The sequence below is a fragment of the Thecamonas trahens genome (assembly GCF_000142905.1).
Source record: "Thecamonas trahens ATCC 50062 unplaced genomic scaffold supercont1.16, whole genome shotgun sequence".
NCBI lineage: Eukaryota > Apusomonadida > Apusomonadidae > Thecamonas > Thecamonas trahens.
The window spans coordinates 239,559-262,286 of NW_013657664.1; the positions used below are offsets into that span (position 1 = coordinate 239,559).

Below are 22,728 nucleotides of genomic sequence, written 5' to 3' on the forward strand. Positions count from 1 at the left end.
GGGGTGGGGGGGTCGACCCGCAACCTACCCCCCCTCCCCTCCCCCCTCCCTTCCCCCCCTTCCACCCCCCCCCACACAAACAGGTAATACATACCTGTCCAAATGAGCCCTCTCCAAGCACTGTCCTGAACTCAAAGTCCTCCCTGTACCGCTTTCGCGAGTCTGCCATGGCTCTCGGCTTCTGCTGCTGCTCGAGTGCAGCTAAAAGTCCCGAGTTGCGTGTTGGCTATTGGCTGCTGGCTGCTGGCACCCGAGTGTGTCAGGACCACTTCGAGCTGCAATCGCTCAGCTGGCTGTTCCGCGACCGGGTTTATCACCACGCACATTCTCACTCACTCGTCGTCAGTGTCCATGTCAAGAGGCGAAAAGACGAGCGCGACCCGCGGCGAGCGCCGGGCAGACGACGGCGAGGCCGATCGGGCGGCCGAGGACCGGAGGAGCGATGCCCGTCTACGCTTGACAAGCGGCGATACCGAGTCGTGCTGCCTGGCTGGTGGATAGAGCGAGGCAATCGACGAGCTGAGCGCGCTTTCCAGCTCCAGCGGTGACGAGAGCCGCAGCTCGCGCGTGCTCTCCAGCGAGCTGGACAGGCCGGCAGTCTTGGTACCGATATCCATGGGGGTCGGCGAGGCTGCCGTCGCAGCCGCCGAGCTCGGGGGCGGCACGTTGTCGTCAGTCTGGTCGTGGATGAAGAACCGCTCCAGCGACGAGAGTGGGCGCTTGATGGGCGTCGGCTTGGTCGAGAGCGCCACGGCCGAGATCTCGAGCGGGCTCGCCTCCGAGGTGGCAGCAGCAGCGCTGTCCATCGGCTCTCCGCCCTTCAGCGGACGAAAGTAAGAGGTGACGAGCCCGGCTGGGCCTGCCGGCGCCGCCGCCGGAGGAGGCGGTTCGCAGTTGAAGAACTGCGTGATCGACGCCTGGCCTCCGCCGCCAACGTCCCCGCCGGTCGGGTTGCTGCGGACCAAGCCGGCGGTCGGCGAAAAGAGCGGCGAGAAGAGCGGAGACGACTGACCGTCGCGCGCCATGGTCGGCGAGAGCCGCGCCAGCCGCGGTGACGGCACCCGCCGCGCAGCCAATGGCGAAAAGGTCGGCGACGCCGGCGGGAGCTCGGACGCGGCTTCGGCAAGCATGGGCGGCAAGGTGCACGCAGCTGCGTCGTCAAAGCCGGACGTCGAATACAGACTCACCCACTCGGGGAGTGGCGCATCCGCCGCCGCATGCTCGGGCGACGGTGCAAGGTCCCACACGCGCACCGTGTTGTCATCTGAGCCCGACGCGAGCTTGAACGGATCGGCTGCACACCCATCCACCGCGGTCGACTCGGTATCGTGGCCGCGGAGGACCATGAACGGAAGCAGTGCCGACGAGGAGCCCGGTCCGACTTTCGCTGCCGGGGCGTTGTAGTTCCACAGGTACACGCCGCCGTCTGACGAGCCTGAGACCACAAACTCGCCTGACGGCATGAACGCGCTCTTGACGTAGAACGACCGCGTCCGATGGCCGAGCAGGAGTCGCGGTTGCGCCGTCGCAGGCTCGGCAAGCATGTCCGCCATCGAGTACACGTAGATCGACGAGGTCGTTGCCTGCGAGACCAGCACTGACGCTCCATCCGGCGACATGTCGAGCGCCACCAGCCCATACCGCGAGCTTGCCGCGCTCCCCGGGCCGCCGTCGACCAGCGACGGCGCACCAAACGGCGAAGGTAGCAGCGCCGCTACCGCCGCCCCGGTCGGCTTCCGCGCGCTTCGCAGCGCGCGCACGTCCCAGATCTTCATGAGACCGTCAATGGCGCCGGCCGAGAACAGCGTCACGTCGTCGGCTGCAAACCGGACCGCCGTCACCGACTGGTTCGCCTCCAGCTTGCGCATCCGCCGCGCGCGTTGATACCGCATGAGTACGTGCGCGTTCGGCACAGCAACAACCGGCCCGGCCTCAGCCGCCCGCGCGTCCCACAGCATGATGGCCCCGTCGCGCGCTGACGATGCCAGCAGCGACGGTGAGCCGGGTGCAAATGTCACAGACTTGACCGAGCCGCGATGGCCGGCAAGCACCTTTTTGCACAGCCCGGTCTCGGTATCCCAAAGCTTGCAGTTCTGGTCGCCCGACGCAGTCACAATTGTGCGTGCGTCGGCCGCCCACGCCAGATCAAAGATGGCGTTGTTATGCGCGATCCACCACTCGCGCTGCGTCGTGGCCTCATTGCGCCCGGCAGTGTCGAGCACCGTCACCGTCCCGTCCTCGTCGGCAACCGCCAGCAGCGAACTCGATGCCCCGCGCCCAGCGAACTTGACTGCCGTCGGCGGCACCAGCGGAGCCGCCACCTGCGACGAGCCAAAGTCGCCCGATCGCGCCTCGGCAATCGACGGAAAGACATGAAGGCCGCGGGCGTAGCACGCGTACGCACCGGTGTATGCCGTTGCTGCAGACACTTGCGCCGCGAGACCGCCCCGGCCCCGCGGCCCACGCAGAGCACGCTGCGCCAGCGCGCGTCGCACAGACCCAGCACTCGCTCCAAGCCCTGCCCCACTTCTCACGCTAGCTGCAAACCAACCCGCAGCGGGTGTCCGCGTCGGCGACGCGTTTAGCGTCCTCGGCAGGCCCCGCATCCGGGTTCGGAAAAAGGTCGCAGAATCTACACCTTGCGGCCACAGCCCGTCCAGCCTCGTCCAACCGTGGTCTTGTGCTGCTCACCAGCGCAGTCCACGACAGGTATGAGAGCCCCACAATACCAAAGCACGTATTCTACTCTCTGTCCTCTCTACACTTGCCACCAACTGTCTTCCGCGTATGGCAGAGGAGAATGAATGTGTCGAGTGCAGAGGGGGGAGAGGGGGGAAGAGGGAGAGGTACCGAACCATTCACTCATTCGTTCGTTGCTTCGCGTGTTCGTTCTGTTGGGTCGATAATTCCACAACGGACACAATGAAAAGGAAGCGATGTTCCGAATCGTAACATTCATTGGTGATGATTGCTCGCCAGCAGGCCAGTCGGCCAGCCGGCCAGTCGGCTAGGAACGAACCCCACCACGGAGTGGCCTCCCTCGCCCCCCACCCCACTTACGATTGCTCACCACCTCGCTTGCATTCCAACAAGCCATGGTACGAGATGTGGTAGAGTGCAAGAAAGGAGAGGTAGGGAGGAAGTGTGGTAGATGCACTTACTTGTGGGCTTGGGGCTGGTGTGCGGGGTACTTGGTGCGGGGTCGTTGGCGGAGACGGACGGATAGGTGCAGACGGCATGGGCGACCAAGCTCCGGGATAAGCTGCTGCGGCTCAACCGGGTCTCCAAAGCCTTTCTCATCTGTACGTTGCAGTGGAGTAGGGGGGGGGGGGGGGGGGGGGATGAGATCGGAGGCTGCGGCTGGGTAGCAACAGAGAGGCACTTCCACACTCACACCGCGTTCCTCCCAAACCCAACCCGGGGGCTTCAGTGGCTACTGCCGACTGTTTCATCATCATTGTGCTGGCGCTGCTGCAGCTGATCACGGGCTACACCACAGTGGGGACGTCGACGACGGACAAGTCGATCGGTGAGAACGGTGTGCCGCGATATGTGTACTGGTCGATTCTGGAGATCCTGACAGTCTGCTTCTTCTTGTACTTTGCGTGGGACTCTGTCCTCACGGAGAATGTGTTTGAGCTGTGGGCTTTTCAGATCGCCACCTTTCTGGCCTCGGTCTATGCAGTCATCCAGTACTACTCGGTGGAGGAGGAGAACAACACAGTCGGTGCCTTCCAGCTCGCGGTTATTCTCACGTTCCAGGTCTGCTTCTGGGCGCTATCTTACACTTTGCATCGATCGTTTGGCTGGTGGGTCTTCCGGCGCCTCGGCGCCGACATCGAGCTCAAGTCGATGTACAAGAACTACCAGCTTTTTCTGGCCCAGGTCAAGTTTGACCTGCAATTTGGCCTGCTGCTGGTCATGATGTCGACGTTTTTCTTTGCCGCCGCCTCGCCTGTCTTTGTGTTTGTCGAGATTGTCATGCTTGCCTTTACCATTTTCTACGCCACCCTTGGCATTCGCGGCATCCAGCGCGAGGACCGCCGGCTCATGCACTGGTTCTTTGGCCTCGGCATCATCGCGCCCATCAACATTGTCATCAAGGCTGTACTCATTGCCAGCGATCCCGATGACTACGGCGCCAACGCGCCGTACGCTCAGATGGCCGTCACCGCCTCGCTTGCCATCATCAACCGCATCACCGTCATGATCAACGGCAAGCGCGCGTACGAAAACTTTGGACGCGGCCTTCGCGAGAACGCGTTTGACCACACCAACGACGACGACGCCGCCGAAGCGCCCGAGGCCATGGACGTGGCGCTGCTCCCGGTCTTTGACACGCCGTCATCCAACGCTGTTGCTCGCGGCCGCCACTCGTCGCTTACGGTCCAAGACTACGATCCCAACCTGGTTGACGCGTCGGCGCTCTTCCAGCCTACGCTCGAGAGCTGATCTGCGCGCTCATACACTCATTCAGCCTTTTTTTGCGCCAGACGTGGCCGATCCGCCGGCCCGAGTCCACCGCAGGGCACTCGGTTGCGAGACCGAGGAGTACCATTTGGGCTTGGAAGGCGGCGGCGGCGCCTCGGCTCGCTTCTTGATGTCCTCAGCCCGGAACCGCGCGAGCGCCGCCAGGTTCTGCTGGAGCTGTGGGTGCTTGCGGAGGAGGACGCCGAGGTTTTTGGACGGGAGCTTGAGGAGCGTGACGTGGGTCACTGCCGACACATTGGCCGACCGCTTCGAGCCCATGAAGACCGCCATTTCGCCGACGAGCTGCCCGTCCGAGAGCAGAACGACGGGGCCGCGCGGAAGGTGGACTTGCAGCACGCCGTGCGCGACGTAATACATGTACTTGGACGCGTGCCCGGCCTTGAGCACCAGCGAGCCGGCCTCGAACTCTTCCACCGTCGTGTTGGCCACCAGATCATCGAGCACCTCGGGCGCATCGAGCTCGACGTGCATCCAGGTCGAGACTGGGAGCGAGTTGTAGGTGACAGGCAACCGCCGCCGCGGCGGCTTGGCGTCGCGCGGCTCGAGCTCAAGCGAGCGCGCAAACAGCGTGTCCTCGTCGATGCCGGCTGCCGAGCGGAGAAAGACCTGGATGTCCTCCACGGCGTGGTACTCGTATGGCGCAGCCTGCAGCCGGAGAAGCTCGTTGATGACGCCGGCGTTCATGGCGTGCTTGGCCATGTTGATGAGATTGTGCGGCGCCACCAGCGATGGGTTGCCGTCGTCGATAAAGACCAGGTCCTGCAGAAAGACGCCGAGGTACGGGACTGCCGGCGCCTGCTGGCGCCGTAGCGCCTCACGGTATGCGTGGTAGTTGTGGTTCATCGACAGCGCTCGCTTGAGATCATCCCAGTGCTCGGTATACTCATCGGGCACCAGCGCCCACGAAAACTTGAGCCGGGACACTGCTGCGCCCTGCAGGCCCGATACCAGCGCCATCATCGCCGAGTAGTTGCCCAGCTGCTGGCACTCGCGCGCCACGTCGACCAGCATGCAAATGAGGACCGCCCGCTCGTCCGCAGTCTCGCCCATCAGCACCTGCGTCATCGCCCACGATGACGTCGCGTTGAATTGGTCGATAAGACCCTGGATGTGCGGCGCGCCGCGCCGTGAGTCCGGCTTGACGAAAGCCTGTCGAAGCAGCTCCTTCCGCTCCACCCTTACAAACATGGCAAAGTCTATGAGCGCCAGCTGGCGTGCAACCTCAATCGGGTGGACCTGAACCAGCGACCGGAGCGGGCCTGGGTCAAGGAGGAGCGACTGCGGTGCCCGCGGTGCGAGCACAAGCCTGCTCGCCGGCCGCGGCTCCTGCGCCTGCTCTGCCTCGCGCCGCACAAGCTCCCAATCGATGGCGCCTGCACGAAGCGCCTGCCCCAGCGGCGTGCACGCCAACATACTCTCCCGCGGCAGCTCGCCCACCAGTGCCAACACAAGCGAAGCTGCCTCGAGCATCTCGCGGGCAGCGGGATCGGTCGCGTTTTCCAGCGTCCGCTCCAGAAACCGCCCCAGTCCGGCACGGAGCGACGCTGCGTCGTTGCCGCTAAAGTCCTCCGAGAACCGCACCAACCACTCGAGAAGGACGGCGAGGACCTGCTGCTGAAGCATCGGCTGGACCGAGGCCAGGAAGAACGGCAGATCGCCAAGATCGACCGGCAACGAAAAGTACCGCGCCACAAGAAGCCGCAGAAACTCGCCCGCATCCATAAACTCGGGAAAGGTCGCCAGCGTCACATTGGTCAGCGCCACGTCGCGCTGGCTCGGCGCGGTGATCCGCCGAATGAGAAGATCAATGTCGATGGCCTCCACCTCCATCACAACTCGCTTCGGCTCGTACCGGTCGTGCCAGTACGGCAGCCGGCGCGGGAGGACAAGCTTGGACACCCGCCGTGGTGCCTTGGATCCTTGCGTCGTCTCGGCACCTGAGCCCGAGCCCCTAACGTCCAAGCCCAAGCCCGAGTGAGTGCTGTCACAGCGCGGCATGGGGCCTGTGCCAAAGTCGGTGCTCTGTGCCCGCGCCATCGCACGAGCCGAGAGGCAGTGCCGCCACCAGGTTTGAATGTAAACGGCCGCGCCCCAGCGGAGCGGGTCCGACACCCCGCGCTTGCCCATAAACTGGGCGCAGAAGAGAATGAGCGCGTTGCGGGCCCTAGTCCGCATCAGCCGCTGCACTAGAGACGAGAGGTGCTGGTCAACGCTCCGCGATCCGGCCTTGGCGTGCGGGCCGACAAGAGCCACGACCTGAGCCAGCGCGTCGGGAGAGCCTTGGGCAGCGGCGTGCGCAATCGATAGTGGGTCTGCACTCCGCAAGTACGCCATCGACAGCGCGTCCGGTGACGCCGGCTCGAGATCCGGCACCTCGTCAAGGGCGTCGACCGAGGCCGACAACTGCGCCTCCTTGGCAAGTTGGAGCTCGCGCCGGAGTTTGCGCTCGCGCTCCTCCTTCTGCGACCGAACGTCGGCGGCCATCATGATCTGCAGCGGCTCGAGCACGTCAGAACGCAGCTCCGCAAGCGAGACGTCGGCGGCCTCGAGCGCCGGTGCCGCCACCGCAATGGTGCGGCGGAGCGCAACTTGGTGCGCAGAGACAATGACTCGCATCTGCTGCACATCGCGGAGGAGAAGCTCACGGTCGTCGCGAAGCTGGCCCATCACGCTCTCCATCTGCTCGACCGTCGCCAGTGTCGCCTTGGCCTTTTCGTCAAAGCCAAGCGTTTCGAGGTAAGCGACGCGGGCATCCGCCTTTTCACGAGCACGGGCGGCCATGGCCGCCGACGATCGTGCCATTCCCATTCGGTGGTTGAGCTGGGCCACCTGGGTCTGCAGCTCCTGGACGTGGGCCTTGAGCGAGCGGTTCTTGTGGGTGGCCTTGTCGAGCGCCTCAGCTGATACCGCGGCGCCGGCCTTGAGCTCCAGCTGTGCTTCAGTCAACCGCTCGACGGCGTGCTCAGCCTTGGCCCGCGCCGTGCGCTCTTCGGCGAGAGCCATCCGCAGCGCATCATTCTTGTTTGCCAGCTGCTGCATGACCTTGACTGTCTTGGCATTGGCAGACTTGGTCTGACCCTTGAACTTGGTCAGCTGGTCCTTGCGCTTGGTCAACTTGGCCTTCAGCCGCGCCACCACGCTCTGGTACCGCTGGATCTCGGCTCGCATCGACTTCATGGCCAATGCACGGGACGAGACGTCGTCTACGGCCGAGAGTGAGCCCTTTCGCCTCCCTGCCCCGTTGGATCCAACAGACGCAATTGAGAGCCGCCGCCGTCCGCCGCCAGGGTGCGGCAGCTTCACTAATGACAGCTCCGAGTCGGACGACGAGATGGAAATGGTGTCGTACGAGACGTCAAGCCTACCGCCGCGGCGGACACTCCGGGTCCCCCCGAGAACAATCGACGAGAACAACAGGTACTCGTCGACCCGGTCCTTGGCAGCCCAGTCGACAGACGAAAAGGCAAAGAGGTCAGCGATGCTAAAGTAGCGGAAAATTCGGAAGAGGAGGGGGAGCGGAAGCACCATCGCCGGATGCTGCGGATTGAAGCACTTGCTCGGCGGAAAGGCAAAAGCGTTGTGCCGAAGGTACTCGGGGATCGACGGCCCATACAAGACCACCGGCTGCGCTCCAAACTCGGACGCAGTCAGCGCCTTGGCCGACCGCACGTTCTCTCGGAGAAGCAGCGCCTCCCGCTCGAGATCTGTCGAGCTCAGAGAGTGTCTGCGGACCGAGTTGTGCGACGAACGGCGACCGCCGCAACCGCCGGTCTTGCTCGGCGGAAAGAGGCCACGATTGCGGGCTGAAACGCCGCCACAGCCCGAACCATCGCCGGCGCCGTCCACTCTTGTGCCCTCCGACTCGGCTTCTGGAAACTCGGGTGCCAGCATCGACGAGTGCGGCGAGAGGATGTGAAAGGCCGGCGAGAGCCGCGGGCCAAGCGCCAGAACCGACGGATGCGGCGCCGTCCGCCTCGCCGGCACCTTGAACACCATGCGAGCCAGTCGCGGGTGGTCATCCAGCGGTTCAGCCACAGGCCGCCCAGGTCCACCCAACACTGCTGGCACATGCTCCGCCTCGCCCTTGAACGATGGCCATGACTTTGGAGCCGAGCCGCGCGGGTTGGTGAGGTGCGTCCAGGTCTCCAGGTCTGCCAGCGGTTCTCCCTGTCCAGCCATGCCGTTGCCGTGTGTAGGACCAGGGTGGGTAAGGCGGCGGCGGCGGCGGCGGGGGGAGCCGAGTGTGCCAACGTGTCACCAACAGTCCGAGTACTGCGTGAGCTCACTGCCGTCAGGCGCATGGCGGGTGGCGGCCGGGTTGGCTGGCGGTGGTTGACAAACGTGCGTGGGTGACTGATGACATTGAGGACAACACAATCATTCACAACGCGCCTGAAGCATGGTGCGCAGCAGGCGATCCCGACAAAGGTGGCCCGGCCCACAAGGAAAGAAGAGCAACAGCGCTGACTGAATTGTAAACAATCGGCATGACGATTGGCCAGGAAGACCGCATCGATTCACCCAGCCCGTGCAAGCTTTGGCCCTGCCGCACCTTGTGCCTAGTCGTTGCAGAGTTTGTGATTGGCAGTCGCGACCGCCAATGAGCAAAGACCACGCAGCGACGGCTAAATAGCCACCTCTACAAACCCCCGCCACAGCCTTTGGTGGCAGGTACCACAGCACTCCAGGGTTCCTGGGGAAGAGTTGAGGAAGACAGACTTGAACGCGTGCCTCCTCCGCAACACCCTTCCTACCATCCACCGTCCCCCCCCCCCCCCCCCCCCCCCCCCCCCCTCCCCCTCCCCCTGTCGACCTGGGCCTTGTGCTGCCCCGCCCACCGGTTGCTTGGCGCAAGGTTCCGCAGGTGATCACGGCCGCTGGCGGCGAGTCGGGCGAGTAGTTGTAGACAATGAGCTCGTCATCTCCTCCGCCCGAGTTGGCTGAGGAGGTAGATCAACCGCTACAGACCTCGATCTCGGGCATGCTCAGTGACGAGGGCTCGTCGTTTATGGCCGAGCTGCAAGCGCTTGTCTTGCACAAGACCAACGCCGTTCTCGCCACGTTGCGAGGACGGAGCTCGGGGCAGGTGACCAACTTTACCAGGTACGCAAGACAGCGAGGAGGGGGAGACCGAGAAGGGCGAGAGGAACACCAGGAAGACGACATACTCACAGGATGAGGGAGGCGGGGAATGGTAGCGATTGGCTGTCGGGCAGCACGCTATCGGACTTGCTGCGGACGGAGCTCGAATCAGAGCTGGACAGGGTCGAGTCGGTGGCGTCGGACCCGGCATCGCGGCGGAACCTGCTCAAGGCGCTGCTGCTGGAGCATGGGTCGGCTCTGGCTATTGAGAAACTGTGGATCGAGATGATTCCGGACGCACTCGGTGTAGATTCGGTGTGGACGCTCATGTTTGTCTCGCACTTGCTGACGGGGCTTCGGCTGCGGCACGCCAACAACCAGCTGGCCGTGATGAAAACCTCTCAGGCGTTGTCGTTCTCGATGGCGTCGACGAGCGCGGAAGGTGGCAATGACTTTGGTGCAAGCACAATTGTGACGACGTCGCCAAGTCGGATCGAGGACGATCGCGAGATGCGTTCGATGAACAAGAACCAGCTACTGAGCAAGATCGACGATATGTATGTGTCGCACCAGGCTGACTTGCAGTCGCAGGAGCTGCGATTTAAGCAAGCGCTGGTGGCGAAAGAGAAGATACTGCAGAAGACGCAGGCAGAGCTTTCGCGGCTTGTTGCTGATAACAACCGGTCGCAGGCTATGTTCCGCAACGCAATGGCCGAGGCACAGGACTTGGCCAAGGAGTTCAAGCAGTACACTCGCAACGTTCAGAAGAAGCAGGCAGCGATGGCCAAGGCGCAGGCGTCGGGGAAGGAGGTGGCGCCTCCGCGCGGAACGGTGACCCTAATGTTCACCGACATTCAGGGCTCGACGCGGCAGTGGGAGCGGTCGAACGATGTCATGGCCGAGTCACTTGAGATCCACAACAAGATTTTCCGCAAGATCCTTCCCGAGTTTGGTGGGTACGAGGTCAAGACCGAAGGCGACGCGTTTATGGTCTGCTTCCAGTCTGCGGTCGACGCCGTGATGTGTGCCAACGCGCTGCAGCGGTCGCTCATTCACTGCGATTGGCCGCCAGAGCTGCTTGTCGACAACCCGGACGCCAACATCGAGCGCAATGAGGCGGGCGTCATTGTCTTTCGTGGCCTCCGAGTCCGCATGGGCTTGCACATGGGTGAGCCCAAGGCTGCCATCGACCCGACAACCAAGCGCATGGACTATTTCGGCCCGGTCGTCAACCGGTCCGCACGAATCGAGGGCACGGCTGTCGGCGGGCAGATCATGATCTCAGAGCCGCTGTACCAGGCTATTGCCGACCATCTCGAGGACATGAACTCGCCCGAGATTGTGGACAAGGGTGAGTTCAACCTCAAGGGCCTTGCCGCGCCGATCCGGCTTTACCAGGTCACTGACAACGAGCTTGTGGGTCGCCAGTTTGGAGTGACCAAAAAGAAAAAGTCGCTTGCGACGCGGATCGCCAACATGGGTCCGTCAACCGACGCCCTGGTTATGCCGTCGGACGTCGACGCCGACGTCGCCGGACAATCACTGGAGCAGCTCTCACTGACGTCTGCAGACGTGTTTTCGCGGCTGGAAACGCTCAAAGCCAAGCTCAACAAGAGCTCGACGACTGCGAGCCAGCTGTCGAGTACTCTGGAGCAGCTGCAGGCAGAAGGCATCGAGATGGGTAGGTCATCGATGGTCCGAATGGATATCTCACGCATACGGCAGGACGTCGACGACGCCATCGAGATGCTCAAGGCGGTCAAGGAGTCGAACACCGATCTCGAGTCGCGAGTCGATGAGATGGAAGAGGAGCTTGTTGCCATCAAGTACAAGATCCGCTCTCTCGACAAGCAGATCAAGCCGCTGAAAGAAGGCGCCGGCGTGGTGACCGCCTACTTGCGGCAGACGCGGGCCAACGCGGCGGAAAAGTCCGAGGTCAAGGCGCTCAAGTCAGAGCTCCGGGCCGCGCGCAAGGCGCTTGACGCGCTGGAGAAGGAGTCCCGAACCCGGAGCCGCGAGCGTGTACCGCGCTCGCGAACCTCAACTGGTCTTCTCGCCCGCGAGTCGTCGATCAGCTCGGCCCGCCGCCCGCTTGGTGCGGCGGCACATACGCCGCTGCCTGCCCTCGGCGGACGAGGCAAGCGAGGCAGTCCGGGCTCGTCGCCGCTGGTGCGGCCGAGCTCGCCACGGGCGCGTACCGGCGCCGCGTCATCTGGGCCGAGCTCGGCCAAGAGCATGGGATCGTCGCGCGGCTCGTCGGCAACACTCTCCTGCGAGGAGCTTCACCGACCCATGGAGACCTCGCACCCAGTCGTCTCGGGCGAGTCGCGGTCGACGTCGTCAGGCACCTCGGGCTCGTCGCTCTCTTCGTGCAAGACGTCCGACTCAGAGTGTGGATCGGCAGCCAAGTCGTCGGGAGCACCTCGTGCCAAGCCCCGTAGCCGGCTGCCACGAGGTGGCAAGCGTAAGCGCAAGCTGAGCAAGACGCCGCTCTCGCATTCGACTGGCTCGATGAGCTCGTCGGTGGCGTCAACCAACTCAGCCAAGATTCAAGCCCACAAGCGGTCACCGTCGGACAAGCCACGGTCGATGAGCTCGCGAGTTGACGAGGGAGACGACGACTCATCGATTGATCTCTCGTCAGTCTCGTTTCCATCATCAGGAAGCAGCGACGAGCGGCGAGCGGCGGTGGCGGCCAAGTCTTGCGTGATGTCGTCCAGCTCTTCGTCGTCGCCAGCTCCGCAGTACAAGTCCCATGACGGATCTGGCGCGGATGGGGCGCCGCAGCGAAAGCGACCCAAGGTTCGAGTCAAGACCAAAAAGGCCGAGTCGGGCAAGTTTGACTCGCGATCAGTGCCATCGTCTGCCGTTGGCACACCGCGACGTCGGTCGGGCTCTCGGCCGGTTACGGAGATGGTCAACTACAGGTCTGCAGAACAGGTGCTTCCATCGCGAAATGCGGGCGGCTCGCACGAGCTGCTCACGTCGCTGGAGAGCACGTCCGCCACCATTGGCATGCGAAAGTCTGCCTCGCGCGACATCCTCATGTCGCCGTCGGCCCGAGCTGCCGCAGGGTTCAGTAGCTCGGGCTCTCGGTCGCGATCGCAGTCGCGGCATGGAGTGGACCGGTCGGGCGGGGCGCTCATGTCTCCGGTGTGTGGGCCAAATGGCGTTCCGCTGAGGAACCGGTCGACATCATCCCAGTCGGCGTCTCGATCGCCCAGCCGGCATAGCGGGGCATCGCCGGCTGGGCGGATGTCGCCTGCCGGACGCGGGAGTCAGATCGTCAAGGCGCACCGCGCCCGGCATCCGCGCGGAGCGGGGTTTAAGCTCGGCACGTCCAGCTCGGAAGAGGTTCCGGCCTCGGTCCAGGCGAAGAAGACCAAACGACGACACCGCAACCGAGCGCGATCGATCTCGGGCGGAGCCGAAATGGCACGCGAGGTTGCCAATGCTGCCAAGGCCACGTTCCACGCCATTCCCGAGCATTCGGCTCCGCGCTCGTTTCAAGCTCTCGTCGACTCGGCAAGCCCGCTCTCGCAATCGCTTGACAGTCGTGCCACCCGCAGCCAAAAGCACAAGGTCCGGACCAAGGTCAAGGCCAAGAGCAAGCACAAGGACAAGACCAAGACCAAGGACAAGCACAAGGACAAGCATAAGGAAAAGAAGCTCAAGTCGAAGAGCGGCAAGACCAAGCTCCGGGTCAAGACTCGCTCGCACAGCCGGGCGGGCTCGAGCGGCGGCGAGGCCATCGACAGCGCAACGTCGCGCAGCCCACCGGCGCGGCAGCTCTCGCGACGATCATCTCGCCGCTCGCCGGTGCAGTCGAGCGGTGTCGATGTCGATGCCGGCACCGGTTCTGTCCTGGATCTCGGCGACTTTTGAACTGTGTGAATGAAAAGAGAGTGCAATGAGCTGTGCGGCAAAACGACCGACCGCCGGAGACGGGACAGTGCGGGCCGTGGCACGCCGAAGCTAGGACAACAGGACGTCTCCCACACGGATTGAGAGCACAACTCTCCCCTCGAAGCGAGCTCTCGACAAAAGGCAAGACGACGACGATGGCAGGCGAGGCACGGCGCGAGTTTGACGTGGTGGTATGGGGCGCGACGGGGTTCACCGGCTCGCTGGTGGCCAAGTACCTGGCGACGTATCACCCGCCGGGCGGTGGCTCTGGAAGCGTCGGAGCGGCGCTGGCTGGCGCCGATGATGCGAGTCGACCGCTGTCGTGGGCGGTTGCTGGGCGGTCGCCAGGCAAGCTCGAGACGCTTGTGAGCGAGCTGGCTGCCATCAATCCGGCGTGTGCAAAAGTGCCTGTGGTGATCGGCGATGCCACCGACCGCGCCTCGCTCGACGCCATGGCTGCGCGGACGAGCTGTGTTGCGTCGACGGCCGGTCCGTTCTTCCGCTTCGGCACCGAGCTGGTCCGGGCCTGCGTGGCTGCTGGCACGCAGTACTGCGACATCACCGGTGAGTCGCCATGGGTCCGCGCCATCATTGATGAGCTCCATGAAGAGGCCGAGGCCAACAACGCGCTCATCGTCTCGTGCTGCGGATTCGACTCGGTTCCGGCCGATCTCGGCGTCCACATGCTTGTCCGGCACGTGCAAGACCACCATGGGATCTCGCCCGGGACAGTGACGGCAGGAGTTGGTGTGGCTGGCGGTGCGTCCGGCGGTACCATTGCGTCGATCATCAACCTGATGGACAACGCCGACCTGCGACTCTTTGCAGACGCCTTTCTTCTCAACCCGCGCGAGAACAAGCCACGGCTCGCCGACCGCGGAATTGGTGCCGCCTTTGAGGCCGATCGGAAGGGCGTGGCGTGGGATCAGCTGCTGGAGACGTGGACCGGCCCGTTTCTCATGGCCGGCGTCAACACCCGCGTGGTGAGGCGGTCGGCAGCGCTTGCCGAGCAAGCCGGCAAGCCGTACGCACCGGTCTTTCGCTACAACGAGGCCATGCGGTTCCGCTCGTGGTGGACCGCGATGATGGCCACGTCCGTCCTCAGTATCTTCGGCATCATGCTCTACTTCCGGGCGACTCGGTGGCTGCTGATGAAGATCATGCCGTCCCCCGGCCAAGGCCCGTCCGAGGCCAAGCGCGACGCCTCGCACTTTTCCTACAACCTTGCCACTGAGTTGCCTGACGGCACCCGCGTCCGCGCCCGCGTTGCAGGTGGAGATCCGGGCTATACTGAGACATCCAAGATGATCGCCGAGGCCGCCATCGTCCTCTCTCGCTACAAGAGCTCGCTTCCGGTCAGCGGCGGCGTCGTCCCGCCAGCGTATGCCATGGGCGATGTCCTCCGCACTCGCCTTGTCGACGCTGGCATGACCTTTAAGATCGTCGACCCGTAGCGCCCCCTCCCTTCTCCTTCTCACATCAATCCAAATCAAAGCAGTTATCGTCTTGAGTCTTTGCCTCGCCTGACCTAGCTGGGGGGGGGGGGGGAAGAGGGAGCGCGGGCGACGAGCAACAAGTAACACTTGTCGCCTGTGGCCATGGTCAACGACCCATGCAAGGTATGCGGCAAGCCGCTGTACCTCTTGGATCCCAAGTATGTTCCAACTTGGGCACGGGCCTGAAGAGGGGAGTGGCCAGGGGGTGGGGGGGGGGGGGGGGGGGGAGTATGGCCTTGCGTGCATCCCTTGCAAGGTGAGCAAGGAGAGTGGGGGAAGGGGGTCAAGAAGGCTGAGGCAGCCATGCCCACACATGCCACACACACACACACACACACATATACACACAAACATACACGTCATGCACTCACTCGCACGCACGCCTTTGCTTGCTCCTAGGGTCGTGGTCGCTGGCGCAGCCGTCCACCGGGCATGCTTCCGCTGCTCGCGGTGCATGGGCAGTCTCAATCTGCGCAACTTTGGCTTGCGATCGAGCGGGGGCTCACTACAGCTGGCTTGCACTGATCACAAGGCAGAGTTGGAGGCAGAGGTAAAGGCCGCAGATGGCCAGGCGCCAAAGGCAACAGCATCTGCTCCACCGTCGTCGTCGTCAACAGCAGCGGCGGCGGCAACGACGGAAGCGACATCATCAGCATCCGGGTCGGCTGCTGCACCACCGCCCAACCCGAAGCCCGAGGCATCCAAACCGCCGCCAAACCCAAAGCCAGGTGCGTCCTCGCGGGTGGCGGCGGCAAAGCGGGAAACGTGGGGGAACAATGCAGCTAGGAAGACATCGTCGTACCACCAGATGGCTGCGCAGAGCTCGAGCCGCAGCAGCGGTTTTCGTTCGCAAGCACGCAGACCAACTACTATAGTAGCCAAGTCCAAGGTTGGGAGCTACATTCCGCCTGCACGAACGAGTATGCGCTCGTTTTCGATGGGTACGGCGTTGCGACCGGGAGCGAGCTCCGCCGCTACCGCCATGGCTGCCGAGCCGGCGATGGCCAATGGCCTGACAGTAAGCGAGGCTGCGGAAAAGGAGCCGAGCAGCGGGCCGATGGGCCTCTCGCTCGCCAAGCAGTATGACCACTTTGTTGAGAGCTGGGGACCTGTTGCTGTGGCCAAGTGGGAGGCCATGGCCGGAAAGGAGCGCAACCGGCAAATCTCCATCTACGAGCTTGTGCGGACCGAGCTCGGGTACGTGCGCGACCTGCAGGCCATCATTGACGGCGGCTACAATCCGCTGTCACTGGGCGAGCTGATGAGTGACGACGAGCTCTCTGCAGTCTTTTCCAACGTCACCGTGCTCTACGTCATGCATGCTAAGTTTGCCTCGTCACTGGAGACCGAGGTGTACAAGGCCTCTCCGTTTGCATCTGGCGTCGGAGCGCTGCTCGCTGACTTTGCGCCCAACATCCTGGTGTACTCTATCTATGCCAACGACTACCCGTCGGGATCGGCGCTGTTCGCGTCGGTTGTCGCAGAGCGGCCGGGTGTGCGCGAGGCATTGAGTGGTGACGGTGACAGCGATGGGGCTCGCAGCCTTCAGTCGCAACTTGTCAAGCCGATCCAGCGGATGTGCAAGTACCCGCTGCTCATCCGCGAAATCCGCAAGGCGTCGCGCAGCGCTGAGCTCGCCGACGAGGCAGCGCTGCTGGACACAGCGTACGAGGCATTTTCGGAGCAGCTGGACCGAGTCAACGCCCACAAGCTCGCGGCCGAGAGGCAGGAGCTGGCAGTGGCACTGGTGGGTCGAATGACGGCATCAGCGGTGGCGTCGCTCGAGCTGGAACGCCGGCTCGCCGAAAAGCGGTACGTCCATCATGGAGTGCTGGACAAGATCACGTCTGTGGCCAAGGGCAGCTACCAGACCCGAATGTACGTCCTCTTCAACGACTTGCTCATCTGGTTCAAGGCCAAAGGCAAGGGCGAGCTCGACGACGCGTCGACAAGGCTCGAATTTTGCAAGTCGGCGCCGACCCGCAACGTCCTTGTTAACGACGTGCCTGATCGGACCGACGCCCACGCCGAGATGGAGCACATGTTCTCGGTTGCTGTCAACGGCAAGGACTACATCCTTCGCGCGCCAAACGCCGAAACCAAGTTCACCTGGCTCCAGCACCTGTTTGAAGCCGCCTCGGTCCAGGAGGCATCGCAGAAGAAGCGCTCATTTGCCAATCGCAAGGATGAGTGGAAGGTCCGCGATCGCGAGCGCGTCCGCACCGGCGTTTCAGCCGCCGCTATCATCGAGCTTGAGCGCGGCTTGGAAGGGGCGACTGAGAGTCAGGCCGGCACATCGAAGAAATAGAAAGACTCAGCTGTACCATGCAATACGTTATCCAGATCCCCCCCCCCCCCTTCCCCGCCTCGCCCCCTCTCGCGCGAGCAGATCGGCCAAGTGGAGCCCAGCCTAGCACTCGACTCGAGCCGGCAATGGAGGTTGGTGGCGTTGCTGACGTGGTCAACCTCACCAAGCTAGAGGACATTCAGAAGGCACTGGCAGCCACATCACAGCGTGAGCGCGAGCTAGACTCAGAACTGGATGCTCTCCTAGCGCAGCAGGGTCAGCTGACCAAGCGCATAGCCCTTGTCCGCAAAGCCGTGTACGCCCGTCCTGCCCCTGGTCCTGCCGGCCCTGACTCCTAGCCCCCCCCCGGCCTCCTTCCCATCCCTAGCTAACACTCACTCACACATACACACACACACACGCACACGCACTTGCGCAAACATACTTGTGCACCCTCCCCCGTCCTCCTCCCTACCATCTCTTCTCTTGCACACCTGCTGGGGTCCCGGCTACAGGCCCTCGCTCACCACGGCGCAGCGCGAGGCCCGCAAGGTGGCCGCGCGGGTGGACGACACCTGCACCCTGGCCGAGTCGGTCTCTGGACGGGTCCGCGAGCTCAACACGGCGCTGGAGCGTATCGATGCTACGCTGGAGAGTGTGACGGAGATCCTCAATCTCAAGTACTGTGTCGAGGGCATTTCAGCAGCCATGGATGCTGCAGACTACGAGCAGGCAGCGACGTACGTGGCCAAGTACGCCGCCTTTGACGAGGCTGTGCTTGAGCAGACATCGACCGAGGCGCTCGTCGAGGCACAGGCCCGGCTCAAGACCGAGGTTTCGTCGCAGTTTGCGGCGGCGGTTGAGGCGCTTGATCGTGACGCTGTTCTCCGATTTGGCAAGCTCTTTGCGCCCATCGGACTTCAAGCAGAGGGTGTAGCCGCGTACGCCGGGTACCTGTGCAAGGCCATTGAGTTTGAGTTTGACAAGGTGTTTGAAGGTCTGCAGGCAACGCTGGCAGGGAAGGCGCCTACGGACGAGGAGGAGCCGGCCACCTTTGTCTCGGTTCTCACCCACCTGTACGATCTCACTGCGTTCTGCATCGAGTCGGAAGAGGCGGTGGTGGCTGACATGTTTGGTGGCGCAAGCGAGGCTGGGGGCGAGCCAGGAAGCACGCCAAGTGACAGCGACACGCTGCCGTTCCTAGTCATCCTGGGCGCCATCCAGGCCAAGGTCGACGAGCTGGCGTGCAAGGTGCTCGAGCTGTTCCAGTCGACGCGGTCGCTGACCAAGCTGGCGCGGACAATCTCGTCAGCGTCGATGGCGAGCGGCAAGAGCGGGAAGGGCGGAACAAGCAGCGCCGGCCTCCCGTCGACCAAGCAGGTTGATCTGCTGCTGTACGAGATGGCAACCATTTCGAACCGGACCGAGATGTTTGACGCCTTTCTTCGCAAGACGGCGGCTGGCGCAGTTGGCGAAGGCGACGGGACTGGCGAGGCAGCTGGAAGCGTGGCCTCCGGCCTTGTGCACGTCTCGTCGCTCAACAAAATGGTGCAAGAGATGATTGCGTCGTACCTCTCGCTGGAGATGTACTTTATGAACGAGTCTGTGGCACGTGCGATTGCCATGGACGAGGTCGCCGACGACTCGCACACGTCGTCGATGATCGACGACGTCTTTTACGTGGTCTCCAAGTGCGCACGGCGCTCTGTCTCGACATTTTCGACCAACTCCGTGTGTGCCATGGTCAACAATATCAACTTTGTGCTCTCCGAGTCACTCGTTCCGCTCCTTCAGTCGCAGATCGAGGCGACGGGAGCGTCGCTAACGGCTGCGCTTGAGGCGGCAGGCAAGGGCAAGGGCAAGGGCGGCAAGGACGCGAGTGAGACGGTGCAGCTCAACTGCGCGGTTGTACTCAACAACCTTGATCAGGGAGCCAAGTACATTCCGCAGCTGCGAACGTCGATCGAGGCTGACGTGGCGGACCTCAAGTTTGCGGCGGCAGACAAGGCGAAGATCGAGATGTGCCTGACAGACCTCTCGGACTCTGTGGCGCTTTTCGAGTCTGTGCTCAAGGAGGCCCTGGACAACGTGTCTTCGTCGCTGCAGCCGCGACTCAAGCCTCTCACTTCTGCGCTGCTGGACATTCCGTATGAGCTGAGCGAGGCGCAGTTTGCAGCCAACGAGCGGACAGACCCGTTTGTCTCGTCACTTATTTCGGGGCTGTCTGGGGTTGTGGCGCCGTTCAAGGCTGCGCTGTCTGCGGCCAACTACGATGCGTTCATCGCATCGGTGATGGTGTATGTGGCCCGGCGGCTCGAGTCGGACGTGCGGCGCAAGCGGTTCAATCAGCTTGGGGCGCTGCAGTTTGACAAGGACGTCCGGGCGCTCATTGCCTTTTTCTCGTCGCTCACTTCACGGCCGGTCCGCGACAAGTTTGCGCGGCTGACGCAGATCGCCACGCTGCTCAATGTTGAAGCCGTTGGCGAGGTGATGGAGTACTGGGGCACGCTCAACTGGGCGCTCAAGCCGGCCGAGGTCAAGCGCATCCTGCGGCTGCGCGTAGAGTTTTCGACCAACGATGTCAACGGGCTCAAACTCGAGTAAGCATGCGGCCGAAATGGCCTATCTTGTGCGGAAGCGGAAGCCAAAGGCCGGTGCTGCTGACGTCTGCTTGGGCCGGCGAGAGGAGGAGGCACCAGAGCGACGCGACTTGCGCTTTGGCTGCGTCTGCGGCTGCGAAGGCTCGGGCGCGGCGGGCGTCGGCGGAGGAGCACTGGTTGCCTGCAGCGAGACATCGGTGGCGCCGGGGACCAACGGCTGGCCGTCGGGGGTAAAGAGAGAGGCAAGGCCGTCAAACGAGGCGCGGCCGTCGGGCGCGACCAGGTTGAGCGGGAGGGCGGCGCCGGCAGGGAGCGTTGACGAGCCACCAGCCGATGAGCCTGACCATGAGAAGAGCGACGAGGCCGAAGATGAGACCGAGCTTCCCGATGAGACCGAGACGTTGTCAAGGATAGTCGCCGCTGCCGCCGCTGAGTACTGGGCAGTGGAAAGGCCCGAGAGCTCGACCGAGAGGCCGGTTACCATGTGGACGAGCAAGTTCTCCCACTTTGCGACTCGGAGCGAGAACAGGTACTGGGTGCGGAGGAGGGCGTGGTCTGTGGGAAGCGCGCCGGGCTGAAGCGACTCGGGCCGCAGAGCTCCGAGGAGGCGAACAACCTCGAGGGCGCGCTGCTTCTGCAGCGCCTCGAGGGTGGCACGGTGCTCCGAGCCCTCGACGTGGACCCCGACAGCTTCGAGATCAGCCTCGAGCTTGGCGTAAAAGTCCTTGATGGTGTCGCGGAGGCGCTTGGCCCGCTTCTTGCGAAGGCGGCGAACCTTGGCCTCGGGCTCGTTGATAGCGAGATGGTTGCGAGCGCGCGCAGAGGGCGAGGGCGAGGGCGAAGCTGATGCCGCAGCCGCACCGGACGTGATCTTTGCCGCACGGCGGTCGGCATGCTCGTACATGACGGCGAGCAGCTGGTTGACAGCGAGCTCGACCGAGTTGTACGAGCCTGGGACGGCGGCGGTGGCCGCCCATCCGTAGTATCCGCCGTCCATGACGTACGCGTTGAGCACGTCCTGGTCAACAAGCGCAGCGGGGCAGTCGGTCTTGTTTGCGACAAGCATGATGCGTGGCGGGTCGGCCAGCGAGGCAAAGGCAGCCTCGACAACAAGGCGCCAGCGGTCGACAGCCAGGAGTGAATCGGGATCATCAGCAGCAAAGACCACGAGCACGCCATCAGCGGCGTCGAGGAGCCGGGCCAGGACCGAAGGCGGTGCGGCGAGAGCGGCGGCCGGCACATCCAGCAAGCGGAGGACAAGTGAGGCGCCGACAATGTCGCCCAGTAGTGAATCTTGAACAAGAACTGCGCGGCAGCCAATGCCCAGCGCAGCCTCGTCGTCGGAGAGCAGAGCATGGGCCTCCTCCAGCTTGCGGGCGTTCGAGCCAAAGCCTGGCGAAGCAGCTGCGTCATCGGCGGCGGCCAGCCCGTACGGGGCAGCGGTGCCTTCACCAGATGCAAGCGGAGGAGAAGTAGGGAGAGACGACGATGACAATGCTGGAGCCGAGGCCCGAGTATGTGGGTGGCTGCTGGGTATAGAGGCAGTGACGTGAGGCGGAGCTGACGACGGAGGGTAGGCCCAGACCAACGAGGAGACGCCCACGCCCGGGCCGCCTACCACCAGCAGCGAGAGCGCCACCGTGGCTTGCCGGGTACGGCGTGTGCGACGGTGTACATGGGAGTGGGGAGTGGGGGGGGGGGGGGAGGGGGGAGTAGGGGTGGGCGGAAGGGAGGGGGGAGGGGGGGAGAGGGGGGTTGGGTGAAGTGGCATAGGGGGGGCGACAGGGGTTGGGTTGGGGCAGACGTGGAGGGGGGGGGGGGGGCAATGATGGCAATGATGACGATGATTTTGTTCAAACGAGGGTGGAAGGGGAGGAAGGGCATGTCTAGACAGTAGCCTTCTTCTTCTTCTTGCCGAAGAGACCTCCCTTCTTCTTCTCCTTCTTGGCAGCCTTGCCAGGCTTGCCGCCGCCAGGCTCACCATCGACCTGGTCCTCACAACACTGCATGCACTTGGCGGGGCACTTGAAGCAGCAGCAGCCAGGAATCCAGGCGCAGCGCAGGCCGCAGCCGCAACCACACGGGTGGGCCTCCTCCCACTTGGCCAGCTCATCGTCCTCGAGCTGGGCATCGAGATTGGAGCAGGTGCCGACGGGGTTGTGCGGGAAGCAGGGGGCAACGCGGACGGCGCGGGCCTTGCGCGATTTCTCCGAGTCAAAGTGCGGCGGCGGCTGCGGCTCGTAGGGACGGAAGCAGCAGCAGCCGTTGCAGGCAGCCTTCTCGTCGCAGCAGCAGCGCTTGTGCGAGGTCGACCGCCACCAGTATTTGCCACGGATGCACCACCAGACAAGAATAAAGACAAAGAGGAGGACGACAGCAGCGACACCAGCAATGATGCCGGCAAAGGCCTTGGCCTTGGCCACCTTACACTGCGACTGCGGACCGGTGGTCCACTGAGTTCCGCCCGGGCAGAGGAAGGCCGAGTTGAACGGGCCAGCGGTCGTACCACCGACACAGGGAGCGCCACCACCCGACGATCCGCAGAAACCACAGCCAGGCGCCTCTGCGCACTGGCACGACTGGGCGGCGTTGCCCGCGCATCCCGCAGCCGCCGAGCACTGCGAGTCGATGTTACCCGAGCCCGAAAAGTACCATGTGCTTGGCGTGGCGCACGTCGAGCCGTTGGGTCCCGAGGAAGAGCCCACGCGGCACCCACCGTTAGCCGCTCCGCCATTAGAACCAGCTACGTGAGGGGTGAGGGGTGGAGGGAGTGAGTAGGAGGGGGGGGGGGAGGTCAAGGGGGATGGGGGGGGAGCGGGGCTTGGGTTCCGTAACGGCGCCAAAAGGGAATGATGGCGGGGCGTTC

General features: G+C 63.6%; 9 protein-coding genes across 9 annotated transcripts in view; 5 read left to right on the plus strand and 4 right to left on the minus strand.

Annotated features, from left to right (window-relative positions):
- AMSG_03986 (AGC/PDK1 protein kinase) overlaps positions 1-213 on the minus strand; it is a 2,199-nt gene extending 1,986 nt beyond the window's left edge. The window contains exon 1 of the mRNA XM_013903783.1: positions 95-213. Within this exon, the coding sequence (XP_013759237.1) occupies positions 95-169 (75 nt within the window). The 5' untranslated portion in view covers positions 170-213. The remainder of the gene's footprint in view (positions 1-94) is intronic.
- Positions 214-299: 86 nt separating this feature from the next.
- AMSG_03987 (cell division cycle protein cdt2) lies at positions 300-2,801 on the minus strand. The gene has a single exon (XM_013903784.1). It carries the CDS (start codon positions 2,604-2,606, stop codon positions 333-335), a length of 2,274 nt encoding a protein of 757 aa, XP_013759238.1. The 5' UTR covers positions 2,607-2,801; the 3' UTR covers positions 300-332.
- A 281-nt stretch (positions 2,802-3,082) lies between these two features.
- On the plus strand, positions 3,083-5,261 carry AMSG_03988 (uncharacterized protein). The gene is made up of 3 exons (XM_013903785.1): positions 3,083-3,098; positions 3,227-3,302; positions 3,431-5,261. Exons 1-3 carry the CDS (start codon positions 3,096-3,098, stop codon positions 4,450-4,452), a joined length of 1,101 nt encoding a protein of 366 aa, XP_013759239.1. The 5' UTR covers positions 3,083-3,095; the 3' UTR covers positions 4,453-5,261.
- On the minus strand, positions 3,977-8,670 carry AMSG_03989 (uncharacterized protein; the record flags this gene model as incomplete). Its single annotated transcript, XM_013903786.1, has 1 exon — positions 3,977-8,670. The coding sequence occupies one exon, from the start codon at positions 8,668-8,670 to the stop codon at positions 4,474-4,476; it is 4,197 nt and encodes a 1,398-aa protein (XP_013759240.1). The 3' UTR covers positions 3,977-4,473.
- A 620-nt stretch (positions 8,671-9,290) lies between these two features.
- On the plus strand, positions 9,291-13,487 carry AMSG_03990 (adenylate/guanylate cyclase). Its single transcript, XM_013903787.1, has 2 exons — positions 9,291-9,594; positions 9,690-13,487. Exons 1-2 carry the CDS (start codon positions 9,401-9,403, stop codon positions 13,456-13,458), a joined length of 3,963 nt encoding a protein of 1,320 aa, XP_013759241.1. The 5' UTR covers positions 9,291-9,400; the 3' UTR covers positions 13,459-13,487.
- Positions 13,488-13,573: 86 nt separating this feature from the next.
- Positions 13,574-14,989, plus strand: AMSG_03991 (saccharopine dehydrogenase). Its single transcript, XM_013903788.1, has one exon. It carries the CDS (start codon positions 13,635-13,637, stop codon positions 14,931-14,933), a length of 1,299 nt encoding a protein of 432 aa, XP_013759242.1. The 5' UTR covers positions 13,574-13,634; the 3' UTR covers positions 14,934-14,989.
- Positions 14,990-15,625: 636 nt separating this feature from the next.
- Positions 15,626-17,283, plus strand: AMSG_03992 (uncharacterized protein; the record flags this gene model as incomplete). Its single annotated transcript, XM_013903789.1, has 1 exon — positions 15,626-17,283. The coding sequence occupies exon 1, from the start codon at positions 15,784-15,786 to the stop codon at positions 17,281-17,283; it is 1,500 nt and encodes a 499-aa protein (XP_013759243.1). The 5' UTR covers positions 15,626-15,783.
- A 125-nt stretch (positions 17,284-17,408) lies between these two features.
- AMSG_03993 (uncharacterized protein) lies at positions 17,409-20,112 on the plus strand (the record flags this gene model as incomplete). Its single annotated transcript, XM_013903790.1, has 2 exons — positions 17,409-17,578; positions 17,778-20,112. The coding sequence occupies 2 exons, from the start codon at positions 17,409-17,411 to the stop codon at positions 19,864-19,866; spliced, it is 2,259 nt and encodes a 752-aa protein (XP_013759244.1). The 3' UTR covers positions 19,867-20,112.
- AMSG_03994 (uncharacterized protein) overlaps positions 19,885-22,728 on the minus strand; it is a gene marked incomplete at both ends in the record, with an annotated part of 3,173 nt that continues 329 nt past the window's right edge. Inside the window, 2 exons of the mRNA XM_013903791.1 lie at positions 19,885-21,308; positions 21,787-22,605. Of these exons, the coding sequence (XP_013759245.1) occupies positions 19,885-21,308; positions 21,787-22,605 (2,243 nt within the window). The remainder of the gene's footprint in view (positions 21,309-21,786; positions 22,606-22,728) is intronic.